This window comes from Mytilus trossulus, chromosome 1, assembly GCF_036588685.1.
Source record: "Mytilus trossulus isolate FHL-02 chromosome 1, PNRI_Mtr1.1.1.hap1, whole genome shotgun sequence".
In the NCBI taxonomy this organism is placed as follows: domain Eukaryota; kingdom Metazoa; phylum Mollusca; class Bivalvia; order Mytilida; family Mytilidae; genus Mytilus; species Mytilus trossulus.
Genome location: NC_086373.1, coordinates 78,181,943 through 78,195,271, shown reverse-complemented (window position 1 = coordinate 78,195,271; position 13,329 = coordinate 78,181,943). Strand labels below are relative to the sequence as shown.

General features: G+C 32.2%; 1 protein-coding gene across 2 annotated transcripts in view; it reads right to left on the bottom strand.

Annotated features, from left to right (window-relative positions):
• LOC134686002 (regulator of telomere elongation helicase 1-like) overlaps window positions 1-3,847 on the bottom strand; it is a 34,267-nt gene extending 30,420 nt beyond the window's left edge. Inside the window, exons 1-4 of one of the 2 annotated variants that reach the window (XM_063545719.1) lie at window positions 3,801-3,847; window positions 2,081-2,233; window positions 856-1,078; window positions 21-105 (exon numbers count right to left, since the gene is read on the bottom strand). In XM_063545719.1, the coding sequence (XP_063401789.1) occupies window positions 21-105; window positions 856-1,078; window positions 2,081-2,182 (410 nt within the window). In that variant the 5' untranslated portion in view covers window positions 2,183-2,233; window positions 3,801-3,847. Of the gene's footprint in view, window positions 1-20; window positions 106-855; window positions 1,079-2,080; window positions 2,234-3,713 lie in introns of both variants that reach the window. The other variant, XM_063545710.1, reaches the window with a different exon arrangement.
• Window positions 3,848-13,329: the final 9,482 nt, after the last annotated feature.

The following is a 13,329-nucleotide window of genomic DNA, read 5'->3' as shown; positions in this document are numbered from 1 at the left end:
TCTGTTCTATTCATACAAACCTGTTGTATGCCGTTCTTTTCAACTCTTGTACAGCTTGATTCAGCTGAGAATGAGTTCTGGATGCATATATTATTTTTGGCACAGCTAAAAAGAAGGAATGGTTACAATCTTAAAATTATTTATTTTATTCTCAGAAAATTGACATTATTGTAAAAATTTCTGTCATGGATATACATGTATGCATTCATTACATAACAAACGTTTTACAAAATTCTTGTTATGGATTTTTTTTAATATATCTTTGTAATTTCACGCAGCAACATAATGACATAAATGTGTTGTTGTAAATAAAAAAAAATAAAAGCATAGACAATTTACTGATTATTATAATAATACTATATTAAGGATGCCATGATTAGTCCCTATGTGAAAAGAGATAAATTGTAGATCACTACTAAAGTAATTGTGAACTTAATGATACCTTCCCTAGCCACCACATAAACCAATGGCAATGTCTGTAATTTGATTAGGGAAACAGATATGGGAACAGAAGGACAAACATATTGATGTATTGTATAACAGAATGGTCACAGACTTAATCACTATAAACTTCAAAAAGCGAGAAGGTATTATGATATCATTATACATGTATTTATAAAACCCCATTTCTGCTGAAATCAAATACATCATTTCAGTTTAAAACAGAATAGATTGATTTCAGCAGTCACTGAAACATAGAATGTAAGTAGTGGGTGATTTACTCTCAATAGGAGTTAGTTACATGAATACCCATTATGTAAATCTATCCTTACACAAGTTGTTATAATGAAGGTCTTTAAATATCAAATAGCTAAATTCATAGGTTAATAGAAAGTAGTAAAAATTGTTAATTACCAAATTCACTTCCTCCCCATGTCAATCCTGTTGAAGATTGTAAACTTTTACTAAGTTTTTCTACATCTTGTTGTATACTCTGTTCTCCCATAATAGAAGCGATAGAGACCTGTCTATTCAGTTCTGTCTGGGCCTTTCTAGATTCAAGCCATGCCAGTGTAGAACAAAGTAAACATAATGTTTTCCCAGTTCCTGTTGGACTTTCCAGGATACCATTAACATTCTGCAAATGATTATATAATAATCAATTTACATTACATAACAATCATGACAATGTAGATTACATTACGTAACAATCATGACAATGTTGATTACATTACATGACAATCATGACAATGTTGATAACATTACATGACAATCATGACAATGTTGATTACATTACATGGCAATCATGACAATGTTGATTACATTACATGACAATCATGACAATGTTGATTACATTACGTAACAATCATGACAATGTTGATTACATTACATGACAATCATGACAATGTTGATTACATTACATGGCAATCATGACAATGTTGATTACATTACATGGCAATCATGACAATGTCGATCACATAACATGACAATCATGACAATGTAGATCACATTACATGACAATCATGACAATGTAGATCACATTACATGACAATCATGACAATGTAGATTACATAACATGACAATCATGACAATTTAGATCACATAACATGACAATCATGACAATGTAGATCACATTACATGACAATCATGACAATGTAGATTCAATAGTGTTTTTTTAACAAAAGAGATTCAATAGTGTTTTTTTAACAAAAGAGATTCAGTTACTGTACTTCCTTTTAACTTTCAGTCTCGATTCCATTTGCTCTTTTCAGTGCAATCTTTTAAGCAATGCTATTAAATTTTGAACTTTCTTGTTAATATAAACAGACAATTCATTATATGATTTTCACAAAAATGATGCGTTTCTAATCACTGCAACATGCATTACAAAACAATCTTATTAAAATAAGTTCACAGCAAGTGATTGGAACCTATTTTAATAAGATTGATTACAAAAAGGTTTTGAACATCTGATGTACTTTTAATAATAACAGGGATTGAACCCTTGTGTTGACATTTGGACTAAGAACAAACACACTATAAACTATGTGATCAGGAAAGTTTTTAATCTGAACAATACTTAAGAATTACTATATACATGTATATCTATTCAAAAATAGTTTATATTAAAATTATATACCTTTTGCAAGGATTCCATGACTTTTTCCATATAGGTTACTTGGCAAGCATAAGGTTCAAATGGAAAACTGACCTGTACCCCACTTATATTTAATAATGGCATTGTTCTGTTTGCTATTTACAATTACATCAACACTCTGAAATTTTAGTGAACCTGAAAAACATACAAAAATATTTAGAAACATTAGAAATAGCCAAGAGAATATGTTTCACTGCATATTTGAGTCAGTGTCTCATTGATCAGACAGATCTATATCCTGATCTCCTTTAATTCAGTGTACCAGGACACCCTGAATTGCACATATTGTATCTGTCCTGGGACGATAACTAAAAACACCGAAATATTTTCAAGATGCTCCCTCAGGTTAAAACCAGTTCACTGTTTGTATTGTTTTGATTGTCCTTAATTGACATGGACAAGAGGTATCTTCACAACTATAGGTGAATTAAAGAGTTTATCTGAGTCAGAGAGTGGACAGTATCAAAGTAATATTCAGGTGTTTGTTTATTTTAGCACCTTCTGTAGAAAGGAAAAAAAATGCCCATCATAAACCAAGAAAGATTTTATATTTCTAAAACACAAAATGCATTTCACTTTAATATATCTAGTGGATGCCAGGCATTAACCTTTTTCCAACTTCACAGGTAAGTCTGTACTCAGAGTAATTTTTGGCATGTAAATACAGCCATATTTGCCAATTTGTAGCTATTTGAAATACACTATTAATGAGTATTTTTATTTCATACTATTTGTAAAGATTGAGTTTTTTTTAATAACTATTCAACAGTTTAACTAACCAGCCAAAGGAAAAAATATCATCAGGAAATAGTTTCCTGCGGATTAAAAAAATAACAACTACAGTGACATATTCCCCCCAACAGATAATTTTTTTTCATATAATTTTGCTTTAGGTGTCATACCACCAATTTCTCCCTCAAATTTAGAACGTATGTGAAAGTAGGCCTACTCGGACAAAAAATAGTGCATTTGATTTCATTGTTTACTTAAACTAACCAACAAATTGGCAGAAATGAAACTTTTGGTGAAAGAGAAATATGTGAAGACCATCTTGAGCTAAAATTTACTTGTTTATGAGTTTGCATTCAAAATTGAGGATTAATGCACTCCATAGTATACTAATTTAAGATTTCCAGAAAACCAGGGGTTATTTTTAGCGGTACCTCTGTTCGGAAGACCTTTTCTTTTTTATATGATTTTAAACACCTGTTGAAAATTGGCATGTAGAAAGCTGATACATGTGCGATTCAGGATATACCAGGTTTCTATGAAGTTAAACTTAAGGTAAAATAGTTAAATAGAAAGCTGTGAAAATTGTAAAATTTGGTTGAACAGATATGGACTTTTACTTGGTGGTATGACACCTTTACATTTTAAAATTCAATGCCAAAACAATCTATTTGGATAGAATTCTAATGTGAGGTATTTTTTTTCAAATACGATGGTAAAGTCCGTTACAATATTATATGTAATTGTGTCCGTTTAAAATTATGTTTAAATGTTAAAATTGTTATTGTTGTTTTTTGAATAGTCAGCTTTTTTTTCTTTCAAGTTAGTGTCGTGGATCTTACATTACATCGTATCCACGGTATTGTTAAAATATCAAATTACTAACATTCAAAATTTCAATGTATTAGGCCAATAGATTAGCTGGTATCATAAGTTATCATAACGTATGTTTTTGTGATATTTTACTATCTACCATTCAGATTTGGCGCGTTCCTTTATTACCTCCCTTATAAAGCTTCCGGAACACTCTCAGCTACTTTCGTACCAGGTTTCGCCCCTTACTTTACTGAAATTTAAAAGAACAAGATTTGTGATATCCTGATATATTTAGTTACTAAATCTGAGACTTCCCAAAATCATTATCAATATGATTATTTGTTCATACTATGTGCTATGCCTTGCCAAATAACACATCTTTAAAGGGTTGGTAAAAATATACGATAATAAACAAAAATTGCCGAGTGTTTTTTTTGTTTGTTTTCAATTTCATAACTGTAGTAAGTACATTGTATTTTGATGTCTACCACACATGCATGATTTGATTTAGTCTATAGATTCAATCTGATCAACACTTAGCCCATTAGGCTGCTATGGCGTTTTCTTTTCAACCACAGTTGCAAAAAAGTATGTCGGTAAAAATATATAACCCTGATTAACGACTTTATATGCTGTGACTCAAATAAAGATTAAGGATATGCTCCGTGGGATTCTTATCCATATTATTGATTGTTCTTCGGAATTCAGATTCCTTCACGGATTTGTATACCCCTTATGGTTATGCCATAGTCATATCGACCACGCGAATTTGTATTGCCATGATCTGAATTTCTCAGATTGCAAATATTTTTGTCAGGTTTAGAGTCTAGTCTACTATGTGGGAAAGAACAAATCGTAGTTGTTAACGACCTTGAGTAACTATACAGCCCTTGCACGTGTGGGGAAAAGTGGCCGTTGCAGTAGATCATGCACTCAGAGCCATGCAAGGGAATGAAATATACTTTTTAGAGCTAAAATTTTATTACTAAAAACATTTTCATATGATCCTGTCCTCACATTTTATTTCGAAATTCTACAATTTAGCTCTATATTTAGTCATTTAAATCATGTTGTGCTGTAAAATATGTTGATTTTGCATAACCTCCTAACGTTGTCTCGTGCCCCCGTAGATGCTGATTTAGGGGATGGTGGCACAGGCACTTGTCTCAGAAAAAAATTTCCTATATACCTTATTATAACAAGGTATATAGGGAAAAAAAATCTGAGACAAGTGCCTGTGGATGGTGGCCCGGGCTTTCTTATGGAGATTCCTATATGATGATCAGATCAATGCAGACTTTAATAATTAAGTATCGATCCAAACGTTGGTTTACCAGGAGGCCCCTTTGCAAATTCTGGATCTTCACCTGGTCCATCTTTTTTACTTCAAATGCTCATCCGTACCTTAATCAGTAGATTGATGACAAGTTGCATGACCTCAAGTTTCTATCATAAAAGTATAACTGACACATTTATAATTTGTGTTAATACAACATGCCAAGTATGAATTAAATTTGAATATTTATTTTTTATTTTAGTCTTGAATATACCCTCGGTAGTTACCGCCTCTGTATGGTTAACTTTATGTGTCTGTATATGAATAATTGCGCTTTTGGTTGTAAATCGTACTTTAAAAGCGCCCAAAATAAAATTGAGAATGGAAATGAGGAATCTATTAAAGAGACAACAACCCGACCATAGAAAAAACAACAGCAGAAGGTCAAAAGATAATTTAGACAAGAGTGCACACGCTGAAATGTCTCGCCTTCTTTACTAATCATTGATCTTATGTTGATAGTCCTAAGTATAAAGCTTTATTAAAAACTGTCACATAAACTTAACATTAACTAAGAAAACTAAACAAAGACCAATGCACCCTGAAAATGAGGTCAAGGTCATATGATTCATGCCAGGCAGACATGTACAGCTAACAATGCTTCCATACAACAAACATACTTGACCTATTACGTATAGTTTAAGAAAAATAGACCAAAACACAAAACTTAACACTGAGCAATGAACCGTGAAAATGAGGTCGAGGTCAAATAAAACCTGGGCATGAGGACCTTGCAAGGTACTCACATATCAAATATAATTATCCTATAATTTATAATAAGAGAGAATTAAACATTACAAAAAATCTGAACTTTTTTTCAAGCGGTCACTGAACCATGAAAATGAGGTCAAGGACATTTGACATGTGACTGACGGAAACTTCGTAACATGAAGCATCTGTATACAAAGTATGAAGCATCCAGGTCTTCCACCTTCTGAAATATAAAGCTTTTAAAAAGTTAGATAACGCCGCCGCCGGATCACTATCATTATGTCGAGCTTTCTGCAACAAAAGTTGCAGGCTCGACAAAAACCAATCAAAATGTATGCATCAATAATACAAAGAGAAATTCTTTGATTTTTTTGTGTGCAATGTTTCAACCAACGATGAAAATCTGGATTGTCCTTCACACAATCTGAATGCCTGAAGCTGAATATCACAAAAAAAAATGTAAGGGTTCCGCGGAACCCAGTGTCGCGCCTGGCTAATAAATGTTTTAGGAACTTTAACTGCAAATGTATGTTAACTGGAAGAAAAGTATGTACATAATTAAGTATCATACGGAAAAACAGGAAATATATTTTGATAAGATGCCCTTCCAGATACTAGCTTTTGATCATAAACGATCTTCTGTCCAAGTTTGGTAGAAATGCATGATAGTTTAAGAAAGTTATTTAAAAAAAATGTTTTTGAATGAACTGAATATTCTCAGAGTGAAACAAGAGTGCACACACTGAAATGTCTCGCCTTCTTTATTAATCATTGATATTATGTTGATAGTCCTAAATATAAAGCTTTATAAAAACTGTCACATAAACATGAACCAAGATAACTAAACATATACCAATGAACCATAAAAATGAGGTCAAGGTCAGATGAACCATGGCAGGCAGACATGAACAGCTAACAATTCTTTAATACAACTAATACAGTTGACCTATTGCTTATACTTTTAAAAAACAAACCAAAACACAAAAAGTCAACACTGATCAACGAATCTTGAAAATGAGGTCAAGGTCAAATAAAACCTGCGCTACTGACATATAGATCATAAAATATTTCCATACACCAAATATAGTTGATTTATGGCATATAGTATTAGAGAAAAACACCAAATCTGAAAAACTTTACTTTGACCACTGAACCATGAAAATGAGGTCAATGTCAGATGACATCTGCCCGCTAGACATGCACACCTTCCAATCATTCCATACACAAATTATAGCAGACCTATTGCATAAAGTATGAGAAAAACAGACCAAAACACAAAAAACTAACTATAACCACTGAACCATGAAAATGAGGTCAAGGTCAGATGACACCTGCCAGTTGGACATGTACACCTTACAGTCCTTCCATACACCGAATATACTAGACCTACTGCTTATAGTATCTCAGATATGGACTTGACCACCAAAACTTAACCTTGTTCACTGATCCATGACATGAGGTCGAGGTCAAGTGAAAACTGTCTGACGGGCATGAGGACCTTGCAAGGTACGCACATACCAAATATAGTTATCCTATTACTTATAATAAGAGAGAATTTAACATTACAAAAAAATTGAACTTTTTTTTCAATCAATCACTGAACCATGAAAATGAGGTCAAGGACATTGGACATGTGACTGACGGAAACTTCGTAACATGGGGCCTCTATACATATACAAAGTATGAAGTATCCAGGTCTTCTACCTTCTAAAATTTAAAGCTTTAAAGAAGTTAGCTAACGCCGCCGCCGCCGCCGGATCACTATCCCTATGTCGAGCTTTCTGCAACAAAAGTTGCAGGCTCGACAAAAAACTTTAACCAAAGATTGAATGAATGTTAACTGGCAGACTGTGAAAACTAAGTTTGTTTATTAGTAAAATAGAAAAAAAAAGGAATTTCTTTTACAAACTTTTCTTCTGGATACCATCTTCTGACCATAAAGAAACTTTTGTCCTAGTTGGGTAGAAATTCATGATAGTTTAAAGTCATAAAAAACGAGTGACCGGTGAAAAATAATGTTCTTCCAATTCTTGAACCAATGCATACCAACATCATAAACTTAGTCCTCTGTGCACGAATTTATCATATTTTTCGCATAAATTTCGTATAATCGTCAATTTTTTTTCAATCCGTGAGTGTTGTGAAAATATGGCAAGTAATTTAAGTTCGTGTTTTGAAGCCGAAGTTTAACGATTGTCACCTGTTTGTAAACAATCAACAAAAAAGCATGGAAATTGAGCAAGTGTTCAACATTTAAATTCAGATAATAGTTTATTTTAAGGACATCCATGCGTATTGCGATCACCGGATTTTTACAACATGGGTCACACTGAGGTCACTTTGCATACGGAAAATATGTCGGGGAAATTTCTTCCTGGAAGGAAGCAATTAAAATAAAGTAAACTTCTTCTAAATATGAATATAAAGAATTTTCTTCAGAAAAAAAGTATATGTACATAAGTTTTATAATGAAAACCTATCCATTGAGTTATAAAAAAACATATGCATTATTTTTTTTTAATTTGAGGTTTCTTATGACTTTAACAACAGAGTCATGTCATCAACGGTTAACTGGTAGAAAAACTAAATCCATTTATATAACTAAGTTAAATACGGATAAACAAGACTTTTTTACAAAAGTTATTTCTGAATACTATCTTATGATCATGATCAAGCTTCTGTCCAGGTTTGGTAGAAATAATGAAAATATTCACAGGGTGAATACCGCCGCCGCCAACGGAGTGTCACGATCGCTGAATATGTCTCGCTTTGTAGACCAAAGTCGAAGGCGCGACAAAAAATTTAAACAAGCGGACTGACGTTTTGTTGCTATGTAAGTCAAATTCTCTGGACACATAAACTGAGACTACTCTAAGACATAAGAAATTTTATCATCTATCAACATTTGGAAACTAAAAACAGCTCTTAGTAAGTTTGACCCTATTAACCCAATGGTTTCGGTAATTATTTGTATCGGTGTTAAAATATTTCAAAACATGTTTTACTATGCACAGAGAACTCGGGGGCACTTGCTATCAGGTCCGCGTTTCAGTGCGTACCCAATAGCAGTGTGATCTCCTATTTGCAAATCATTAGCAGTGTGATCTCTGATTTGCAAATCAATAGCAGTGTTGTGCCCTTTTCTAAAACTTCGTTGAACGAAATTGAACCAAAAAGACTGTTTATATCAAATATCATTTCAACATTCCGTTTTTATAAATGTTTGAAACAAAAACAAAAAATCATATTAAAATGTTTTGTCACGGCAAATTCGTGGCCTTGCCCCTTTAACACTTTTCATTTAGTTATCTGTTAAAGTTTCTGCAAACATGCATAAAAAGTGGGTTCAGCTGACAATTTTGCTTGTTGGCTTATTTGTGAATGATCTTACTTTTCTTCAATTTTTAGCTTTGACGATTTCTCTTAATTAAAGAATCCCCTAAAACATGTACACATTTTTTACCAATGACAATAATCTGATAATTGCTATGAAAGGCGTAAATTGATGGTTTCACTCATGTTGACTTTTTGGTAGATCTTATTCTTTTGGTCATTTGACTGTTTAAAGTTTCTCTCCATCAATTAAAGTTTTCACTATTTATGTTTATATTGAAGTCTGGAGCTGGCATGTCAGTTAACTGCTAGAAGGCTGTTGTTATTTATGTATTATTGTCATTTTGTTTATTTTCTTTGTTTACATCTTCTGACATCAGACTCGGACTTCTCTTGAACTGAATTTTAATGTGCGTATTGTTATGCGTTTACTTTTCTACATTGGCTAGAGGTATAGGGGAGGTTTGAGATCTCACAAACATCACGATTTAACCCCGCCGCATTTTTGCCTCCGGGTGCGGGAATTTCTCGCTACATTGAAGACCTGTTGGTGATCTTCTGCTGTAGTTTTTTTTCTATGGTCGGGTTGCTGTCTCTTTGACACATTCCCCATTTCCATTCTCAATTTACTTCACTATAAATAGCCAAAACTTTGATAGTAAAAAAAATACATCTAAGGAACTTTAAAATGGAATGCCTCTTTGTCCGAAAATTACATGGGAGATAACTCATCATCATGTCAACAATACATCCAATAAATATGCCAACAAAACGTTTTTTACCACTATGTTCTCTTTATAGCAACAAATGCCATGATTATTGTTGGATCAAATGAGTAAATTTAGTTTTTCATAGGGAACAATTCCTATAAGGGGCAATTGATGATTCAGTAATGTTGACTTATTTGAAGATAATATTTATCATAACTTTGTTAACTTCTAGAGATTCTCTGTATCAACATTAGTTTCCTAAGAAAAAAATAAAAAAGTGTTAAAATTCTTATTCCTCACTTTCAGATGTAGCTTTTCAAGATGATTAAAAAAAAATTGAAATATAAAAAAAAAACTAAAAATTAAAGGGGCAATAACTCCCCAAATGAAATGACTGATTTCTCCTATCTTGACCTGCTGATAATCTTTACCATACATCAGAGATGTCCTAGATGCATGCTTTATTTTTATAGATGTATGCAAAAAACACTGCATTTTATGTCTATGTTCAATTTTAGGAACTGCTATCATGATTCTTGATGGATTAAGGACGATCAACCCTGAAGACTATTTTTTAAACTAGAATCGAAAGGAACAATAAGGTAAAGTTTGGTAACATAAGCCCAGATGTTTCTGATGAGAAGATTTTAAATACGGTTAATGACAACAGACACCAGGTGATGTGCTAAAATAGAAAAGATAAAAGGGAGTCCATGCAAAAACCATCTGCGGTTTGACCGGGCTTTAAAAACATACAACTACTTTGCTTCATTTTGTACTTGATCCCAATTGTGTCCATCTTGAAATTGAAATAAATTGTGTCAGATGAACATGTAAACTATACAATGATCTTGAGTCATGATTCTATAGTTCTAAAAACTACAGGCAGTCAATCTATAACAGAAGAAATCAGACATAACTGGCGTATCCACAAGCACTAAACCTCCATTACTGAAACCAATAGGTCTAGATGAAGTGAACCCCGTCTGATAGTCATTACAAGCATTCAATACACCAAATCTAATCATATTAAGCCATACTTTTAATTATGTACTATAATATTGCATTCATCGTCATGTTGGAAGCCCATATAATCTTTTATTGTTACATATCAACACAAAAGTAGGATACTTATTATAACATTAGGAACCTTTTTGACAAACTTTTTTTTTAATCGTTTTCAAGGAAAGCCATATTGAAATGGTTATCCATGTCTACCTGACAATTTCATTTCACCCGAAGCCTATCTGTCATTAAAGTTTCCTTTTTAGTTTTATTCAGTAAAAGCTTCATAACTGATCAGGTTAAAATTTCACCTTTACACGAATTACACTTTATAACTTCAGATCCAATTTTCATTGATTTTTATATAAAAAAAAAACCCCATTAATTTTTTTTTTTTTGTAAAACCATTTTTAACCATGAAAATGGAATTGAAAATCTCAACAGTTAATTTGTTTGAAAGAGGCTGCTCTTGGCTTGCTTAAGGTAGCTTGGGCCTATTCGAAGTTTCTATCAGAAGTGCCATATTTTTTGTTATTTTATAGTGAATCAAATTGGTCGAAAAAAATAGGGGGTCATGGACCATTTTTCGATGAAATGGTAGGGAAAATAGAGGTGTTGACATATATTTATTAGAATATCAGAAAAACATTCTATGACACTTGGTCCAAAACTTTAATATAAAAAGCTGAAATATAGGTTCAAAGAACAAGCAAATAAAAAAACATAGGTCACTGATAAGGAAAAAAAAAAATTTGCCTTACAACCCAAATTTTGGTGGGAAAAATGGTGAAAATGGGTGAAATGTCATTTTGACACTTTAACAAATACGGATAATAAGGAAAATATTCTATCATTCACATAACTACAATTGTTAAACATTTCTAATCAATCAAAATATTTTAAAAAAAATATATGGAATTTACGACAAATACTTTTGTTATTCATGCATGAAATTATTCACAGTCGAATAGTCCCGAGCCACCTTAAGTGTATAATGCTGCCCTAAACAACCTTTCCTTATGAAACTGACCTAATAAACAAATTGTGAATGTCATTTATGAAAAAAAAATAATTGAATTGTGATGTATGTAGAATGTTATCTTGAAACTAAAATAAATTCATTTTGTTACTAACATCAGAGACATATAATACAATGTTATATGTCTCTGCTAATATTTACTGTGGAACCTTACAGCTGCATCAGGATGTTAATCATTTAGACAATACAAATTCTGTCCAGTGTTTAGCAACTGCAAGCAACACTTGCAATGAGCATCTAATAATAAAGGGCTGCGCTTTAGCGCATGATACACCCGTTGCTCTTTTAACTTGTCTTTTATGCTTTAAATGAATTGATATGATCAACTAGAAATAGTGCATAAAATTTTGTGAAAGTGTTAGTTATTGTCCCAAAATTGGAAAATCCCCCCTTTTTTAAAGCATAAAAATTCATAACACGGAAACGTAAAATCTGAAATTTATAAAAATTGAAAGGGAGCTTATGTCAATAGATATAAACAATTCACTTAAGTTTCATGGGAATTGGTGAAAGTGTTTTTGAGTTATTGTCCGAAGTGTGGACGACGGACACCCTTTTTTATGAATAAATCCAAAACTTAAAATCTGAAATTAAAAAAAAACAAAAGGGAACTTACGTCAATAGATCTAAACAATTCACTTAAGTTTCATGGAAATTCGTGAAATTGTTTTTGAGTTATCATCCGAAGTGTGGACGACGGATGGACGGACAACGGTATACCATAATACGTCCCTTCTAAAAGACGAGGAGCGTATAAAAATACATCTTAATATAACCTATTACTGAACTCACAACTATAATGACACAACTATCAAATCTTGTTGCAAATATTTGTCCTTCTGCAATCAAAATTAATTTATGATATAGTGACATACATAATAAAGTGTACCTTTTATTATAGATATAATAGATGCATTTAGGCATCCGGGAGTAATAAAAAGGTAGATTTTGAGGGTTTTCCAGGGGTCATGCCCCCTATCCCCCTTTTGTGGTAAAATTTTTGTTAAGATTGTCTCAATCAATATCCATAAAAAAAATTAAATTGTCAAAATATTGTTTATATCATGCTTATTTCATAAATATAATAAAAAGTATGGGCCATCCAGCTTTTATTCACGCTACAGGTTATGGTAAATTTTGTGTGATAAACCATAGAAGTATATGAGAAGATAGCTGTAGGAGTATGCTTTCAGATAAGAAGAAGAACTTGCTTTCTTGCCAAATCATCAAATAGGTAAATTCACAATTCATTCTGTTATAAAAGTTACTTTATCTGAGTTATCTCCACTTGAGTGGTAAAGTTGAACAAAAATGAATCAAATGAAAATATTCTATTTTTCTAAAAAAAAAACAAAACTTAAATATATATGATAAAAAACAAAACTTAAATATGATAAAAAAAACCAAAATTTTCTAAATTAAAATGACGTTCATACACATGAATTACATACTTCTCCTTTCATTGAGGATCTGCTATTTCGAAATTCAAGATTGAGGAAAACAACCCAGCCACATTTATGTCATCACATTGAAAAAGCATACAAAAGACTTC